The sequence below is a fragment of the Cherax quadricarinatus genome, chromosome 64 (assembly GCF_038502225.1).
Source record: "Cherax quadricarinatus isolate ZL_2023a chromosome 64, ASM3850222v1, whole genome shotgun sequence".
Lineage (NCBI taxonomy): Eukaryota > Metazoa > Arthropoda > Malacostraca > Decapoda > Parastacidae > Cherax > Cherax quadricarinatus.
The window spans coordinates 20,078,987-20,099,247 of record NC_091355.1 but is presented as its reverse complement, the minus strand read 5'-3'; the positions used below and the strand labels follow the sequence as shown (position 1 = coordinate 20,099,247).

Below are 20,261 nucleotides of genomic sequence, written 5' to 3'. Positions count from 1 at the left end.
TAACAAATCATATATAACAAATTATACATAACAAGTAATACATAACAAATCATACATAAATAATACATAAACCATATATAACAAATCATACATAACAAATCATACGTAACAATACATAAATCGTACATAACAAATACATAAATCATATATAACAAATAATACATAACAAATCGTACATAACAAATGATACATAAATCATACGTAACAAATAATACATATACGTAAGAAATCATTCGTAACAAATCATACGCAACAAATAATGCATGAATCATACGTAACAATAATACATATCATACGTAAGAAATCATTCGTAACAAATACTACGTACATGTTTTCCGGTTTTTTTTTAGCTTCCACTGAAAGTTAAACTAATGATATTTTTGTGCATTGTCCCAGTACTTATATTTTAAATACAAAATCTAAAGTAAAATTAGTTAACAATGATTTTAATATCAGAAAAATCTGAAATAATCGAAGAAAATAATTTTAAAGAAAATATCAAGTAATTGTTAATTTTTTCGGATCATGTAATCGTTATTTCAGTTGTAAGTGAAATCTGGAAGATTATTTGAAAATTTATCTGTAATTAATCCAAGTTTGTGTTGATAATGCTGCCACCTAGCGGACATGATCCAGACTAGAGCTTCATAATGCTGCCACCTAGCGGACATGATCCAGACTAGAGCTTCATAATGCTGCCACCTAGCGGACATGATCCAGACTAGAGCTTCATAATGCTGCCACCTAGCGGACATGATCCAGACTAGAGCTTCATAATGCTGCCACCTAGCGGACATGATCCAGACTAGAGCTTCATAATGCTGCCACCTAGCGGACATGATCCAGACTAGAGCTTCATAATGCTGCCACCTAGCGGACCTGATCCAAACTAGAGCTTCATAATGCTGCCACCTAGCGGACATGATCCAGACTAGAGCTTCATAATGCTGCTTCCTAGTGGACCTGGTCCAGACTAGAGCTTCATAATGCCGCTACCTACTGGACCTGGTCCAGACTAGAGCTTCATAATGCTGCTACCTAGTGGACCTGGTCCAGACTAGAGCTTCATAATGCTGCCACCTAGCGGACCTGACCCAGACTAGAGCTTCATAATGCTGCCACCTAGCGGACCTGATCCAGACTAGAGCTGAGCACATTAGCTGTTTTTGTATCATTCAGTGGATAGACTCGGTGCAAGTTGGAGGTTGCACTCCTGCACTCTTCTGGCGGCTTATGGTCTGGCGTGGGCTAGAACCAAACATACACTGTTCAACAACAAAAGCAAGGCTTCCCTCTGTGTCTATTACTTCTTCCAGCGAGATGCCAACCGCACGATACTCTATAGTAATTGCTGGGAAAGGCGCCAGTATACTTATTTCACTCTGTTATCTAATATATTAATCTTAATAGCTTAGATATTTAATTTGTATATTATCTCCCTTGTGTATATTCTCATGTTAAAGAAAACAAGAAAGAAGACGAGGTAGCAGTGAAATATTAATGTCTGTTTACAGTGTGCAAACAACTCTTGCTATTCTGGACTCCATGGAAGGTAGAGCTTCATCGTGAGCTCCTTCTTAGGTTCCCTTCATGGTGAGGGGGGGAAGAGCCTTGATGTTGAAGAGGGACTCTTGATCCAACGAACTGCAGCTACCCCTTTTCTTTAGATCAAACCTGATTTCCTCCCAATACCACGTTATAAATCTTGCAAACAAAGCGGCCAGAAAGCTTACATCAGTCAGATGTATTTCGCATTTATTCAACAGTAGGGGTTGCAAGATTCTATATGGGGCATAAATACGCTCACACCTTGAGAATGCTCCACTTTCTTGAATTGCCTCACCCCATCTCTCCTGCGACTTCTTGACAGAATAGAGAACAGTAAGACGACTCATCTCTCGCCCGGACCCAGCCTGGACAGACGTCGCTTTTTGACCACTACAGGTTTAATGCTTCCCACGATGGTTAGAAAAGGTTCGTCAGGAAAAAGGACAAGTGGTTCCTGACGTGGGTCTTAGTCATTTGATGACCCGCCGTTGGAACTTTTGATCATCTGACCGAGGCCTTCCACTGGTTCACCATTCCACTCCTTTAAAAATTATTTTCATAATTATAACCATTTTAGTATCCCACAGATACAAGCATAATAGTTGAGGATGACGCCATGACCCAAGTGACAGACTGTAGGTGTCCGAATCTCACCCTGTACTCACATTAAACCTACAATTCTTAACTTCTCTTCAAGTTCTCCTTTTCCTCAAGCACCCCTCTCATCAGTTACCCCTTTTTCAGTTTCCCCTCTCAACTGGTCTCCCCCTTTTCAGATCCCCCTGTACACATAAACCCTTCTTGTCAGGTTTCCCTGTCCTTAGGTATCCTTCTACTAGAGTCTGTCTTCAGGTCCCCTGAAATACTAGTAGTGAGTGGTATACCTGGAGTATACTTGGAGGGTGTTCCTGGTATCAACGTCTCCGCGGCCCGGTTCATGACCAGGCCTCGTGAAAACATTAAGACAACAACTATAGTCTGATAAAATTATATTCTTAATCCCTAAAACTGGTATAAAAATATGTTTTCTGTGTATATACAACAGAGGCCTGATCTCAGTCCGGGCCGCGGGGGCGTTGACCCCCCGAAAACCTCTCCAGGTATACAAAGATGAAAAATTATTTTGTGCACATAAAATGATGATTATTATTATTATAATCAAGGGGAAGCGCTAAACCCGTAGGATTATACAGCGCCTGGGGGGGGGGATATGTAAGGCATTCAGGCTTAATTCGGGGAACTGGAGCACAGATCCAATTCCCAAAATCAAGAGCCCCTCACCAACATCAAGGAACCTTCCCTGAGGGGCGTACAATGATGAACATGTCGGTGCATGTCATGCGTAGTGAACTGTGAGGAACGACTAATTTCTAAAACCTGATTTTATATAAGAGAGCTTTTTAAGAGGTCTAATTTTTTGATAGACAACTGGTATTTCTGTTATACAACTAGCATAGGTAAAACACTGCTGGTATTCCGCTCAGTGTATTTTCGTCACTAGTGTTGGTATTGATGTCAGTGGATTATATTTTTGGTCATAGGTGTGCCCGTGTTTATTTCAAGTGCCTCCGAGTTGCTCTGCTTTGAGCACTTCAAGGTGAAGGTGGCAAAAAAAAAAAAAAAAAGGTCTATCGCATTCCTATGGAGAAAGATCGTCGAGACAGTGATTACTTCCAACAGTGATTACATTCACAGTGATTACATTCATATTGATTACATTCACAGTGATTACTTTCACATCCACAGTGATTACATTCACAGTGATTACTTTCACAGTGATTATTTTCACAGTGATCACATTCACAATGATTACTTTTACTGTGATTACTTTCACAGTGATTACTTTCACAGTGATTACTTTCACAGTGATTACTTTCACAGTGATTACTTTCACAGTGATTACTTTCACAGTGATTACTTTCACAGTGATTACTTTCACAGTGATTACTTTCACAGTGATTACTTTCACAGTGATTACTTTCACAGTGATCACTTTCACAATGATTACATTCACAGTGATTACATTCACAGTGATTACATTCACAGTGATTACATTCTCAGTGATTACATTCACAGTGATTACTTTCAGAGTGAATATTTTCACAGTGATTACATTCACAGTGATTACTTTCACAGTGATTACATTCACAGTGGTTACTTTTACTGTGATTACTTTCACAGTGATTACATTCACAGTGATTACATTCACAGTGATTACATTCACAGTGATTACATTCACAGTGATTACTTTCACAGTGATTACATTCACAGTGATTACTTTCACAGTGATTACATTCACAGTGATTACATTCACAGTGATTACATTCACAGTGATTACATTCACAGTGATTACTTTCACAGTGATTACATTCACAGTGATTACATTCACAGTGATTACATTCACAGTGATTACATTCACAGTGATTACATTCACAGTGATTACATTCACAGTGATTACATTCACAGTGATTACATTCACAGTGATTACATTCACAGTGATTACATTCACAGTGATTACATTCACAGTGATTACATTCACAGTGATTACATTCACAGTGATTACATTCACAGTGATTACATTCACAGTGATTACATTCACAGTGATTACATTCACAGTAATTACTTTCACAGTGACATTTCGAAGTCAGTCAGGTAACGTTGACTCAGATGTGTTTATCTAGTAAAGGGAATTTGTTGAACACCTTTTTGTTTTAAATAAGAAATTCTCGTGGCTCTCATCCTAACGTATGACTTGAATACAGGTTTATTAATATTAATAATCTTTATTTCTATTAGTTGATGATACAACTATTAGTCATTGCTGAGATCATTTGCATACTATATATATAGGAAGCCCCTGGTTACGCAGAGCATTTCGGGTAATTTAGGTTAAAATTGTTCTCCAGGATGCGACCCACAACAGTCGTCTAACACCCAGGTACCTACTTACTGCTAGGTGAAGAAGAGCAGCAAGTGTAAAGAAAAATGCCCAACGTTTCACACCTGTGCCGAAGATACATCCCGAACTTTCAGTGTGTGAGCTGTGGACGCTACCAACCAAGCCACGAGCACCTATGGTAGCGTTCAAGGAACATATCTATCAACATGGTCAAAAATTCTTGTGATGATTGCTCTTATCATTTCTCAGCCTCATGTTTCTCACTTACATGCAGTATTACGTAATGCTTATGACGTTTCTCATCTTTCAGTTGGAGGTTCAATGAACACAGCTTTTGAGGGTAAGACAATAGAGATTTCATTCTCATAGCATCTTCAACTACAAACAGTACTGTTCCAATGGGTGAATATACCTCTCCAAGGCCAGCCATATATGTACTTAGAGCTGCGCCCACAGCACCATCATCCTGGTTTTTTTCCCTTTCCCGTGGATGAGTTGGATGTCACTTAGGCTCAGAGAACATCATCCTGGTTCGCCCCGTGGATGTGTGGTGTCACATACGTTCACAGAATACCATTATCCTGGGCCTCCCCGTGGATTTGTGGTGGTGTCACATACCTGGAGTTTACCTGAAGAGGATTTCGGGGGTCAACGCCCCCGCGGCCCGGTCTGAGACCAGGCCTCATGGTGGATCAGGGTCTGATCAACCAGGCTGTTACTGCTGGCCGCATGCAAGCTTGTCCAGTGCTTGCCCAGTGTCTTCTTGAAGACAGCCAGGGGTCTATTGGTAATCCCCCTTATGTATGCTGGGAGGCAGTTGAACAGTCTTGGGCCCCAGACACTTATTATGTTGCCTCTCAGTGTACCCGTGGCACCCCTGATTTTCATCGGGGGAATGTTGCATCTCCTGCCGAGTTTTTTTGCTTTCTTAGGGAGTGATTTTCATGTGCAGGTTTGGTACCAGTCCTTCAAGGACCTTAACAAAATGATTTACGTTCACAGAATGATTTACGTTCACAGAATGATTTACGTTCACAAAATGATTTACGTTCACAGAATGATTTACCTGCATAATGCAATATACATATTGAGTTCATTGTACCGAATTTTGTAACCTTAAATATATATAGCATTACTGCCTTATGCTCTCCATCCTCGATCTTGTTTACATTTCTGTACACATTATACATATATTTTAATTTGACGCAGAGTTCACATGTTTATTACATAAACCCTGTGAACGAGTACACAAACTTTGTAACATTATCAATATATATATATATATATATATATATATATATATATATATATATATATATATATATATATATATATATATATATACACACACACACACACACACACAGAGTTTTGTTACCTGATAAATGAGACTTGTGCAACATCAGAGAAACCTTATTCTGGGAACGTTTCCCCAACCAGAGGTTTCTTCCGTCGAATATAGGGAAGAACGGTGGAAATCCTTTCCAGGTATATATTACCATGTATATCTTTCCAGGTATATATTACCATGTATATCTTTCCAGGTATATATTACCATGTATATCTTTCCAGGTATATATTACCATGTATATCTTTCCAGGTATATATTACCATGTATATCTTTCCAAGTATATATTACCATGTATATCTTTCCAGGTATATATTACCATGTATATCTTTCCAGGTATATATTACCATGTATATCTTTCCAGGTATATATTACCATGTATATCTTTCCAGGTATATATTACCATGTATATCTTTCCAGGTATATATTACCATGTATATCTTTCCAGGTATATATTACCATGTATAACTTTCCAGGTATGTATTACCATGTATATCTTTCCATGTATATATTACGATGTATAACTTTCCATGTATATATTACGATGTATAACTTTCCATGTATATATTACGATGTATAACTTTCCATGTATATATTACGATGTATAACTTTCCATGTATATATTACGATGTATAACTTTCCAGGTATGTATTACCATGTATATCTTTCCAGGTGTATATTACCATGTAGTATATCTTTCTAGGTATATTTTACCATGTATATCTTTCCAGGTATATATTACCATGTATATCGCTCTCCTGCCATGAACTAAGTAATAATACTTAGGAATTCTTCGCTTGCCTAATTCTTGGGCACGACCTACTTCCACATTGAACAAATGTGACACGACCTATGACTGCTGCACCTCTCCTGCCATACGGTTTATAAGCTGCTTCTCCGCTGATATGCCGTATTCTATTCAAGATTGATGGACTGACCACATCGACTCAAGGTTGAGGGACTGATTACCTCATTCTCCTCCTGTTCTTCAAGTTTCTCCTTCGTATGGACTGATGAAGCCACTGTGTGGCGAAACGTTTCCTCAATAAAGATACCCAAGAGTTGCATATGTGTCTAATTTATCAAGATGCAGCATTCTCCACCTGACCTCAGCATTCTGAACCTGACTATAAATACTCGCGTTCCTTCCACCCCAGGTAGTTCTGTTTGTGACTTGAAAAAGCCCACTGTGTGGGCGAAACGTAGTCAATATAGGATCACATTATACTGCATATGTGTTTATATTTCCATTAATAAACTCCTTTTCTGTTGTACCTGATACAATCACGCAGGTGATTCCTGTTTTGGTATTCTGACACTGTTGATTCTGCCATTCTGTTCCAGTGAATGTTTTTTTAAGCATTATTAAGATTATAGGCAAGTTAACTTCTTACCTCATGTCTCTTGTTTGAGTGAAGTAGACTTTTATTTTTTTGAATGTACTCTTTTGCCATACTTTGTGTACTTTTTTACTTCTTGCAGTTCTTGTTGAGCAGAGATGAGTATTTGTCTGACATGGTTCATATGCAGAAATTGTCTTCTTATATTTGCATTATATGCAGATTTGCTGTGTTCCCAGAATTTGCTGCTTCTGTGGTTGAATTCATGTACTAGAAAGTTATTTAATTTTACGGGTTTTTAGAAGTATTATTTACGATCGTGGCTGTAACCATGTCTAGCCTAGTATTTGTACTTTGTGTATTGTGTATGTAGATATGGCACCTCATCTTACCCTTTACAGACCAGAAATTAATGGGTCTCGGCACTCACGCAGTCTCTGCTCTGAACTCATTTTCTCTTACCTGATAAACTATTAGATACACTACTAATAATACAGCCAGAGGTCAAGTTTAAGTGATGTACCAACTTGTACCTTTCACAGTTGCATTATGAAACTGTCAGACACTGGTATTGCTGTGTTACCCGTCAGGAGTCCCGAATCTACAGGTGCTGTCTCGTAGGAATGTGTGAGGATGCTCGGGTGCCGGGAGACGCTCTATCAGTTCCAGTAGTGGTTCCTCCACAAGGGATATAATGTCGGAGAGCAACTACTTGAAATGGCTCATTCCTTCTCTTGTGAATATCACGGGTTGTCTGCAGAGGGACATCTTCTATAGTGGCTAGCGTCCTCATTCCAGTGTCATTTGTTGTACCTTGTGTTCCAGAGGGTGATCCTGCAACTTCTTGAAGTGGTTCATGCAGCATCAAGGGGTGTTTGTCGAACCATGTTTGTTATGCAAAACAGTGAAGCTGCTCTTCCGCAGACACCATTTGTTAGTGTGCTTTGTTCACCATCATTTGGAGTTTTGAGACTCTATGACCGCGGGTTCAATCCCGGCCGGGGGTATGGTCTGTATCACTTTTCTCTGTGACTGTCACCCTGTATTATTCTGCATCATAGAATGGTACGGCTGTCTGCCATCCTGGTCTGGACGAGTAATATCAAAGAATGTTATACAAGAAAGGTATAAAATACCGACAATATGAAAGTTAAGACACGTGTGCAACGTCTACAATGGTATACACCTTGGTAATAAATACCGACAAGTTGGTTTAGAAAGACACGTAAGCAAACACTATAACAAGGTCCCAGGACCGAAACGTTTTCTAATAAATATGTTATAGTGTTTGCTTACGTGTCTTTCTAAACCAACGTCTACAATAAAGATATCCAGATGTTGCACATGTGTCTTAACTTTCAAAGAATGTTATGTCTGTTACCACAAGGAATCCCACGTTCCTTGTGTCTAGACTTAGCACAGTTGCCATTGTTTGCTACCCAGTTATAGCGTAACCAAGCTGTCAGTAATACTGCCTACTGGCACCTGTGTAGTCCCTTCGTGAGGTCTTGTGTAGACACTGATATGTGGTTTACATGTACTTTTTCGTTCTTGTAAATACGACCATTAGAACGGGCTTTGCCATATTTGCCCTTAGAACACAGAAACTCTATTGGCTCATGCTTAGTGAACCTACGGGAAGCTCACTGGCAACCAGGTCTCAGACCTTCACGTTCGTTTAAACCTGGCACCTGGGTGAGGTCGTGTACGCTACCAGTTGTATCACTGGTACACCATCTGGGGTAAACCGATGCTATGCCTACGTATGCCAGTTACGTAAGTTACATAGATCATAGGTATACGAGTTACATAAGCCAGAAATATATTAGACACACAGGTGGGTGGAATGGAGATTAAGTAATTTGTTGTAAAGCTTAGGATAGGAAGTGGAGGGGGAGGGGGAGGGGGTTGGAGGGAAGGTGGGATGAACTGGGTGGGAGTGACGTCTTACCTCTCCAGGGCACAGCAAGGACCATGGGACCGCTGTCGTCCCTGAGACCATAGAGGGCAGCAGCGGCAGCAGCAGCAGCTGGGTAGGAGTCGTGCAGTGAGTACTGGTTGCTGGCGGTCGTGTCGACAAGGTGAGACGACAGGTCCTTTTTCCCTCTCATACCCAGGAAGCCAGAGGGCGCCCGTCGCTCCCTCTCGTTACTCTCCTGTCCATCCCCACCCACGGCGCCCACCACGCTCACCGCCACGATGACGCCCACCGCAGCCGCCCACGACCACGCCCGAACCATTCCTGCAAAGAATATAATTATTCGTATTATTCTTAACTTACGTTATTATTATTATTAGTAGTAGTAGTGGTACTAGTAGTAGTAGTAGCAATAGTGGTGGCAGCAGTAGTAGTGGTAATAATAGTAGTAGTGGTAGTAGTAAGAGTAGTGGTAGTGGTAGTAGTGGTAGTGACAGTAGTGGTAGTGGTAGTAGTAATAGTAGTAGTGGTAGTGGTAATAGTGGTAGTGGTAGTAGTGGTAGTAGTGGTAGTGACAGTAGTGGTAGTGGTAGTAGTGGTAGTGGTAGTAGTAATAGTAGTAGTGGTAGTGGTAATAGTGGTAGTGGTAATAGTGGTAGTGGTAGTAGTGGTAGTGACAGTAGTGGTAGTGGTAGTAGTGGTAGTGGTAGTAGTAATAGTAGTAGTGGTAGTGGTAATAGTGGTAGTGGTAGTAGTGGTAGTGGTAATAATAGTAGTGGTAGTAGTGGTAGTGGTAATAATAGTAGTGGTAGTAGTGGTAGTGGTAGTGGTAATAGTAGTAGTGGTAGTAGTGGTGGTAGTGGTAGTAGTACCATAAAATGCCCTAAAGCCGCATGAGTAAATCAGCTCATTCTGTAGACAATAAAATCGTAATGTAATACAAATATTTATTGACGAAAAATCAGTAAGAAAACAGAAACAATTAGTTAATAAAACTTACCAACAAAACTACTAAACGATACACTTAAAAATACAGAAATCAACAAGAACTAACAACTGTAGCACAGTCACTAGCAAGAACTAACAACTGTAGCACAGTCACTAGCAAGAACTAACAACTGTAGCACAGTCACTAGCAAGAACTAACAACTGTAGCACAGTCACTAGCAAGAACTAACAACTGTACCACAGTCACTAGCAAGAACTAACAACTGTAGCACAGTCACTAGCAAGAACTAACAACTGTAGCACAGTCACTAGCAAGAACTAACAACTGTAGCACAGTCACTAGCAAGAACTAACAACTGTAGCACAGTCACTAGCAAGAACTAACAACTGTAGCACAGTCACTAGCAAGAACTAACAACTGTAGCACAGTCACTAACAAGAACTAACAACTGTAGCACAGTCACTAGCAAGAACTAACAACTGTAGCACAGTCACTAGCAAGAACTAACAACTGTAGCACAGTCACTAGCAAGAACTAACAACTGTAGCACAGTCACTAGCAAGAACTAACAACTGTAGCACAGTCACTAGCAAGAACTAACAACTGTAGCACAGTCACTAGCAAGAACTAACAACTGTAGCACAGTCACTAGCAAGAACTAACAACTGTAGCACAGTCACTAGCAAGAACTAACAACTGCAACACAGTCACTAGCAAGAACTAACAACTGTACCACAGTCACTAGCAAGAACTAACAACTGTACCACAGTCACTAGCAAGAACTAACAACTGTACCACAGTCACTAGCAAGAACTAACAACTGTAGCACAGTCACCAGCAAGAACTAACAACTGTAACACAGTCACCAGCAAGAAGTAAGAACAGTAGCACAGTCGCCAGCAAGAACTAACAACTGTAGCACAGTCACCAGCAAGAAGTAACAACTGCAACACAGTCACCAGCAAGAAGTAACAACTGCAACACAGTCACCAGCAAGAACTAACAACTGTAGCACAGTCACCAGCAAGAACTAACAACTGCAGCACAGTCACCAGCAAGAACTAACAACTGTAGCACAATCACCAGCAAGAAGTAACAACTGCAACACAGTCACCAGCAAGAACTAACAACTGTAGCACAGTCACCAGCAAGAACTAGCAAATGTAGCACAGTCACCAGCAAGAAGTAACAACTGCAACACAGTCACCAGCAAGAACTAACAACTGTAGCACAGTCACCAGCAAGAACTAACAACTGTAGCACAGTCACCAGCAAGAAGTAACAACTGTAGCACAGTCACCAGCAAGAAGTAACAACTGCAACACAGTCACCAGCAAGAACTAACAACTGTAGCACAGTCAGTAGCAAGAAGTAACTGCAACACAGTCACCAGCAAGAACTAACAACTGTAGCACAGTCACCAGCAAGAAGTAACAACTGTAGCACAGTCGCCAGCAAGAACTAACAACTGTAGCACAGTCACCAGCAGGAAGTAACAACTGCAACACAGTCACCAGCAAGAACTAACAACTGTAGCACAGTCACCAGCAAGAACTAACAACTGTAGCACAGTCACCAGCAAGAACTAACAACTGTAGCACAGTCACCAGCAAAAAGTAACAACTGTAGCACAGTCGCCAGCAAGAACTAACAACTGTAGCACAGTCACCAGCAAGAAGTAACAACTGCAACACAGTCACCAGCAAGAACTAACAACTGTAGCACAGTCACCAGCAAGAACTAACAACTGTAGCACAGTCACCAGCAAGAACTAACAACTGTAGCACAGTCGCCAGCAAGAACTAACAACTGTTGCACAGTCACCAGCAAGAAGTAACAACTGCAACACAATCACCAGCAAGAACTAACAACTGTAGCACAGTCACCAGCAAGAACTAACAACTGTAGCACAGTCGCCAGCAAGAACTAACAACTGTTGCACAGTCACCAGCAAGAAGTAACAACTGCAACACAGACACCAGCAAGAACTAACAACTGTAGCACAGTCACCAGCAAGAAGTAACAACTGCAACACAATCACCAGCAAGAACTAACAACTGTAGCCCAGTCACCAGCAAGAAGTAACAACTGCAACACAGTCGCCAGCAAGAACTAACAACTGTAGCACAGTCACTAGCAAGAAGTAACAACTGCAACACAGTCACCAGCAAGAAGTAACAACTGTAGCACAGTCACCAGCAAGAACTAACAACTGTAGCACAGTCACCAGCAAGAAGTAACAACTGTAGCACAGTCGCCAGCAAGAAGTAACAACTGTAGCACAGTCACCAGCAAGAAGTAACAACTGCAACACAGTCACCAGCAAGAACTAACAACTGTAGCACAGTCACCAGCAAAAAGTAACAACTGTAGCACAGTAGCCAGCAAGAACTAACAACTGTAGCACAGTCACCAGCAAGAAGTAACAACTGCAACACAGTCACCAGCAAGAACTAACAACTGTAGCACAGTCACCAGCAAGAACTAACAACTGTAGCACAGTCACCAGCAAGAAGTAACAACTGCAACACAGTCACCAGCAAGAACTAACAACTGTAGCACAGTCACCAGCAAGAACTAACAACTGAAGCACAGTCGCCAGCAAGAACTAACAACTGTTGCACAGTCACCAGCAAGAAGTAACAACTGCAACACAGACACCAGCAAGAACTAACAACTGTAGCACAGTCACCAGCAAGAAGTAACAACTGCAACACAATCACCAGCAAGAACTAACAACTGTAGCACAGTCACCAGCAAGAAGTAACAACTGCAACACAATCACCAGCAAGAACTAACAACTGTAGCCCAGTCACCAGCAAGAAGTAACAACTGCAACACAGTCGCCAGCAAGAACTAACAACTGTAGCACAGTCACTAGCAAGAAGTAACAACTGCAACACAGTCACCAGCAAGAAGTAACAACTGTAGCACAGTCACCAGCAAGAAGTAACAACTGCAACACAGTCACCAGCAAGAACTAACAACTGTAGCACAGTCACCAGCAAGAACTAACAACTGTAGCACAGTCACCAGCAAGAACTAACAACTGTAGCACAGTCACCAGCAAAAAGTAACAACTGTAGCACAGTCGCCAGCAAGAACTAACAACTGTAGCACAGTCACCAGCAAGAAGTAACAACTGCAACACAGTCACCAGCAAGAACTAACAACTGTAGCACAGTCACCAGCAAGAACTAACAACTGTAGCACAGTCACCAGCAAGAACTAACAACTGTAGCACAGTCGCCAGCAAGAACTAACAACTGTTGCACAGTCACCAGCAAGAAGTAACAACTGCAACACAATCACCAGCAAGAACTAACAACTGTAGCACAGTCACCAGCAAGAACTAACAACTGTAGCACAGTCGCCAGCAAGAACTAACAACTGTTGCACAGTCACCAGCAAGAAGTAACAACTGCAACACAGACACCAGCAAGAACTAACAACTGTAGCACAGTCACCAGCAAGAAGTAACAACTGCAACACAATCACCAGCAAGAACTAACAACTGTAGCCCAGTCACCAGCAAGAAGTAACAACTGCAACACAGTCGCCAGCAAGAACTAACAACTGTAGCACAGTCACTAGCAAGAAGTAACAACTGCAACACAGTCACCAGCAAGAAGTAACAACTGTAGCACAGTCACCAGCAAGAACTAACAACTGTAGCACAGTCACCAGCAAGAAGTAACAACTGTAGCACAGTCGCCAGCAAGAACTAACAACTGTAGCACAGTCACCAGCAAGAAGTAACAACTGCAACACAGTCACCAGCAAGAACTAACAACTGTAGCACAGTCACCAGCAAAAAGTAACAACTGTAGCACAGTCGCCAGCAAGAACTAACAACTGTAGCACAGTCACCAGCAAGAAGTAACAACTGCAACACAGTCACCAGCAAGAACTAACAAATGTAGCACAGTCACCAGCAAGAACTAACAACTGTAGCACAGTCACCAGCAAGAAGTAACAACTGCAACACAGTCACCAGCAAGAACTAACAACTGTAGCACAGTCACCAGCAAGAACTAACAACTGAAGCACAGTCGCCAGCAAGAACTAACAACTGTTGCACAGTCACCAGCAAGAAGTAACAACTGCAACACAGACACCAGCAAGAACTAACAACTGTAGCACAGTCACCAGCAAGAAGTAACAACTGCAACACAATCACCAGCAAGAACTAACAACTGTAGCACAGTCACCAGCAAGAAGTAACAACTGCAACACAATCACCAGCAAGAACTAACAACTGTAGCCCAGTCACCAGCAAGAAGTAACAACTGCAACACAGTCGCCAGCAAGAACTAACAACTGTAGCACAGTCACTAGCAAGAAGTAACAACTGCAACACAGTCACCAGCAAGAAGTAACAACTGTAGCACAGTCACCAGCAAGAAGTAACAACTGCAACACAGTCACCAGCAAGAACTAACAACTGTAGCACAGTCACTAGCAAGAACTAACAACTGTAGCACAGTCACTAGCAAGAAGTAACAACTGCAACACAGTCACCAGCAAGAAGTAACAACTGTAGCACAGTCACCAGCAAGAAGTAACAACTGCAACACAGTCACAAGCAAGAACTAACAACTGTAGCACAGTCATCAGCAAGAAGTAACAACTGCAACACAGTCACCAGCAAGAACTAACAACTGTAGCACAATCACCAGCAAGAAGTAACAACTGCAACACAGTCACCAGCAAGAACTAACAACTGTAGCACAATCACCAGCAAGAAGTAACAACTGCAACACAGTCACCAGCAAGAACTAACAACTGTAGCACAGTCACCAGCAAGAACTAACAACTGTAGCACAGTCACCAGCAAGAACTAACAACTGCAACACAGTCACCAGCAAGAACTAACAACTGTAGCAAAGTCACCAGCAAGAACTAACAACTGTAGCACAGTCACCAACAAGAAGTAACAACTGTAGCACAGTCGCCAGCAAGAAGTAACAACTGTAGCACAGTCACCAGCAAGAAGTAACAACTGCAACACAGTCACCAGCAAGAACTAACAACTGTAGCACAGTCATCAGCAAGAAGTAACAACTGCAACACAGTCACCAGCAAGAACTAACAACTGTAGCACAATCACCAGCAAGAAGTAACAACTGCAACACAGTCACCAGCAAGAACTAACAACTGTAGCACAATCACCAGCAAGAAGTAACAACTGCAACACAGTCACCAGCAAGAACTAACAACTGTAGCACAGTCACCAGCAAGAACTAACAACTGTAGCACAGTCACCAGCAAGAACTAACAACTGCAACACAGTCACCAGCAAGAACTAACAACTGTAGCAAAGTCACCAGCAAGAACTAACAACTGTAGCACAGTCACCAACAAGAAGTAACAACTGTAGCACAGTCGCCAGCAAGAACTAACAACTGTAGCACAGTCGCCAGCAAGAACTAACAACTGTAGCACAGTCACCAGCAAGAAGTAACAACTGCAACACAGTCACCAGCAAGAACTAACAACTGTAGCACAGTCACCAGCAAGAACTAACAACTGCAACACAATCACCAGCAAGAACTAACAACTGCAACACAATCACCAGCAAGAACTAACAACTGTAGCACAATCACCAGCAAGAAGTAACAACTGTAGCACAATCACCAGCAAGAACTAACAACTGCAACACAATCACCAGCAAGAACTAACAACTGTAGCACAATCACCAGCAAGAAGTAACAACTGCAACACAGTCACCAGCAAGAACTAACAACTGTAGCACAGTCACCAGCAAGAACTAACAACTGTAGCACAGTCACCAGCAAGAAGTAACAACTGCAACACAATCACCAGCAACAACTAACAACTGTAGCACAATCACCAGCAAGAAGTAACAACTGCAACACAGTCACCAGCAAGAACTAACAACTGTAGTACAGTCACCAGCAAGAAGTAACAACTGCAACACAGTCACCAGCAAGAAGTAACAACTGCAACACAGTCACCAGCAAGAACTAACAACTGTAGCACAGTCACCAGCAAGAAGTAACAACTGTAGCACAGTCACCAGCAAGAAGTAACAACTGTAGCACAGTCGCCAGCAAGAACTAACAACTGTAGCACAGTCACCAGCAAGAAGTAACAACTGCAACACAGTCACGAGCAAGAACTAACAACTGTAGCACAGTCACCAGCAAGAACTAACAACTGTAGCACAGTCACCAGCAAGAACTAACAACTGTAGCACAATCACCAGCAAGAAGTAACAACTGCAACACAGTCACCAGCAAGAAGTAACAACTGCAACGCAGTCACCAGCATGAACTAACAACTGTAGCACAGTCACCAGCAAGAAGTAACAACTGCAACACAGTCACCAGCAAGAACTAACAACTGTAGCACAGTCACTAGCAAGAAGTAACAACTGCAACACAGTCAACAGCAAGAACTAACAACTGTAGCACAGTCACCAGCAAGAACTAACAACTGCAACACAGTCACCAGCAAGAACTAACAACTGCAACACAGTCACCAGCAAGAACAAACAACTGTAGCACAGTCACCAGCAAGAACTAACAACTGTAGCACAGTCACCAGCAAGAACTAAGAACTGTAGAACAGTCACTAGCAAGAAGTAACAACTGCAACACAGTCACCAGCAAGAACTAACAACTGTAGCACAGTCATCAGCAAGAACTAACAACTGTAGAACAGTCACCATCAAGAAGTAACAACTGCAACACAGTCACCAGCAAGAACTAACAGCTGTAGCACAGTCACTAGCAAGAAGTAACAACTGCAACACAGTCACCAGCAAGAACTAACAACTGTAGCACAGTCACTTGCAAGAAGTAACAACTGCAACAGTCACCAGCAAGAACTAACAACTGTAGCACAGTCACCAGCAAGAACTCACAACTGTAGCACAGTCACCAGGAAGAACTAACAACTGTAGAACGGTCACCATCAAGAAGTAACAACTGCAACACAGTCACCAACAAGAACTAACAACTGTAGCACAGTCACCAGCAAAAAGTAACAACTGCAACACAGTCACCAGCAAGAACTAATAACTGTAGCACAGTCAGCAGCAAGAAGTAACAACTGCAACACAGTCAAAAGCAAGAACTAACAACTGTAGCACAATCACCAGCAAGAACTAACAGCTGTAGCACAGTCACCAGCAAGAACTAACAACTGTAGCACAGTCACCAGCAAGAACTAACAACTGTAGCACAGTCGCCATCAAGAACTAACAATTGTGGCATAGTCACTATCAAGAAGTAACAACTGTAGCACAGCCACCATCAAGAACTAACAACTGTAGCACAGTCACCAGCAAGAAGTAACAACTGCAGCACAGGCACCATCAAGAATTAACAACTGTAGCACAGTCACCAGCAAGAAGTAGCGATTGTACCACAGTCACCAGCTAAAAGTAACAATTAGTGGATGTCAGATCTGTATTGGATGACAGTACAGTAGCGGCTGTCAAGGCATTGGTGGATGACAGAACAGTAGTGGCTGTCAGGGCAAAAGTGGATACCATACAGTAGTGGATGTCAGGGCAGAAGTGGATACCATACGCTAGTGGGTGTCGGGGCAGAAGTGGATACCAGTATAGTAGTGGAGGTCAGGGCAGAAGTGGGCACCAGTACAGTAGTAGATTTTGGTTTGAGTGGTTAATAAGACGTGAATAACGTTGTAAGAGCAGTGAAAAGAGTTATCTAGCTGGATGAACCACCTCTGACCATCTACTTGAAAAGTGCATAAACTAATGTAAATTAAACGTTAACAACTGAAGTAGACAGATGTCTAGTTTCGATGTTGAGTCACTTCCACTTAAAGTAATCTAGGTTCAGTATTTTCTGTTTCCATAGTGAATTAGAAAATATTGAACTAAACTTAAGTGAATCTTACAGGATCCAGGAGACAAAGAGCTAAAAGCTATAAATAAAATTTAAAGAAATTCTAAATAATTCTTTTCATATTCCAAAAACAAGGCAAAAACCACATCCTGAATCAGGCCCTTGCTTAAACAACCTGGAACTTACACTGATGACAGCAAAAAAAAAAAACACAGGACATTACCTCACTCCACAAAGGTTGCTACAAAGCAAAAGCAAAGAATTATAGACTGATAGCTCAAACGTCCCACATCTTAAAAATATTTGAAATGGTTCTAATAAACAAAATCACCAACATTTGGATATCCAACAATTCTACAGCCCAGGGCAACATGGGCTCAGAACAGGTCGCGGAAAACTATGTCAAGTTCAGTGATAACAAATTCCAGCTGCTCCATTATGGTAAACTTGAGGAATTAAAAGCTTGAACGGAGTATAAGAGAAATTCTAACAACAAATAGAGCGAAAAACTAATGTGAAAGACTTAGGATGATATTGTTAGAGAATCTCACCTTTAAGAACCACAACAATGTCATTATCACAACTGCGCAGAAAATCATAGGATGGATAATGAGAACCTTCAAAACGAGAGATTTCAAGCCATTGATGATCTTCTTTAAGTCACTTATTCTATCTAAACTGGAATGTTGCTGTAGACTAACAGGCCCTATGATGGCAGGCAAAACTGTAGATAATGAGAATATACAGATGACCTTCCCTGTGCATATAAGTTCAGCAAAGGACCTCAATTACTGGGAACGTTTGAAGTCCCTTACGCTGTACTCCCTGGAGCTCAGGCGAGAAAGGTACATCATAATTTACACCTGGAAAATCTTTAATGGACTGGTTTCAAATTTGCCCTCAGAAATCACTCCCTATAAAACCAATAGACTCGGCAGACGGTGCAAAATCCTCCAAGTGAAAAGCAAGGGTGCAGTGAGTACACTAAAAGAAAGCACAATAAGTGTCAGGGGCCCAAGACTGTTCAACAGCCACCCATCATATATAAAGGGAACTACCAATAGACCCCTGGCTGTCTTCAGGAGGGAGCTGGACAGATATATAAAGTCAGTACCCGACCAGCTGGGTTGTGGTTCGGACATTGGATTGCTTGCGGCTAGGAAGTAACAGCCTCGTTGATCAGACCCTGATCCACCGACCCACCGTGAGGCATTGTCATGAACCGGGCCTCGAGGACGCTGATCCCCGGAACACCCTCCAAGTAGACTCCAGGAAGACGAAAATCTTGTAAATGTATATGGAAAAGCACAAACATCAGCAGAATTAGCTACAGATGTAGGGCCAGCTTTAAACAGTATAAGAAAAGACACCTCAGCAAAATTTCAATACGAGTACATTGTCGAGGTTGTAAACACAGACAAGTGACCCAGAAAAAAGATTAATAAATCACGTGTTCAATGTATTACTGGCAATTTATCTATAAGACAGATTTCTACTGTCAGAAACCGTCAGAAACTCTCAATAATTCATGAAGATTTTTAGGAAAATTAAAAGTTTGCCTGATAAAATTTAGCTGATAGTAACTGATATTTGGAAGATAAGTTAATGCATCCAGAAAACAGTAATAAGAGCTGTGATCAGCTGAGTGAACGAGGTATTGCTAAAGATATATTTCCTAGATATGTAAAGTTCGTGACATAAACAGTTATATTGATCAACAGTAATAACATACAGGAAGTCATGCCAAGTCTGCGGTAAGAATAATACTTCATCTGTTTTGTGTCGGCCGGAGAGAGAACTTTTACTAAACTAAAACTCATTAGGACAAATTTACGATCGCCCAACACAAAGGTTAAATTTGTTGGTAATTTTGTCAGCAGAAAATAACCTTGTAAAAAAAAAGATTGATGTGGAAACTGCTGTGAAAATATTTGTTGATCCAGAGACGAAAATAAACTTTTTTAGTTTTGATGTGTTTGTAAGACTGAGATCTGAGGTTCATATTAAAAGTTAAGACACACGTGCAACATCTGTGTATCTTTATTGTAGACGTTTCGTCATCCATTGGCTTTATCAGTACAAATTCCCGGACATAATTAAAAGACAGTAGAACTGTATACAAAAGATGAGGTAATCTGTCCCTCAGCCTTGGAGCTGGTGTTGAGAGCACCGTGGTGGTAGAGATTCTCTCAACACCAACTCCAAAGCTGAGGGACTGATTACCTCATCTTTTGTATATAGTTCTACTGTCTTCTAATTATGTCTGAGAATTTGTATTGATACCTTTCTTGTATACCTTTCTTGCACAGGTTCATATTCTTTAATGTATTAGGAGAAAATGATTAACAACTAGTGTTTTGTTACATGAACCTCAGACAGCAAAGTGAGTTCCTCAGATGGTTCACATTCTTCACAGCA

General features: G+C 41.4%; 1 protein-coding gene across 3 annotated transcripts in view; it reads right to left on the bottom strand.

Annotated features, from left to right (window-relative positions):
• Window positions 1–20,261, bottom strand: part of Tk (Tachykinin) — a 940,725-nt gene that overhangs the window by 37,760 nt on the left and 882,704 nt on the right. For all 3 annotated transcript variants that reach the window (XM_070098804.1, XM_070098802.1, XM_053793017.2), the window contains one exon: window positions 9,087–9,377. In XM_070098804.1, the coding sequence (XP_069954905.1) occupies window positions 9,087–9,375 (289 nt within the window). In that variant the 5' untranslated portion in view covers window positions 9,376–9,377. The remainder of the gene's footprint in view (window positions 1–9,086; window positions 9,378–20,261) is intronic.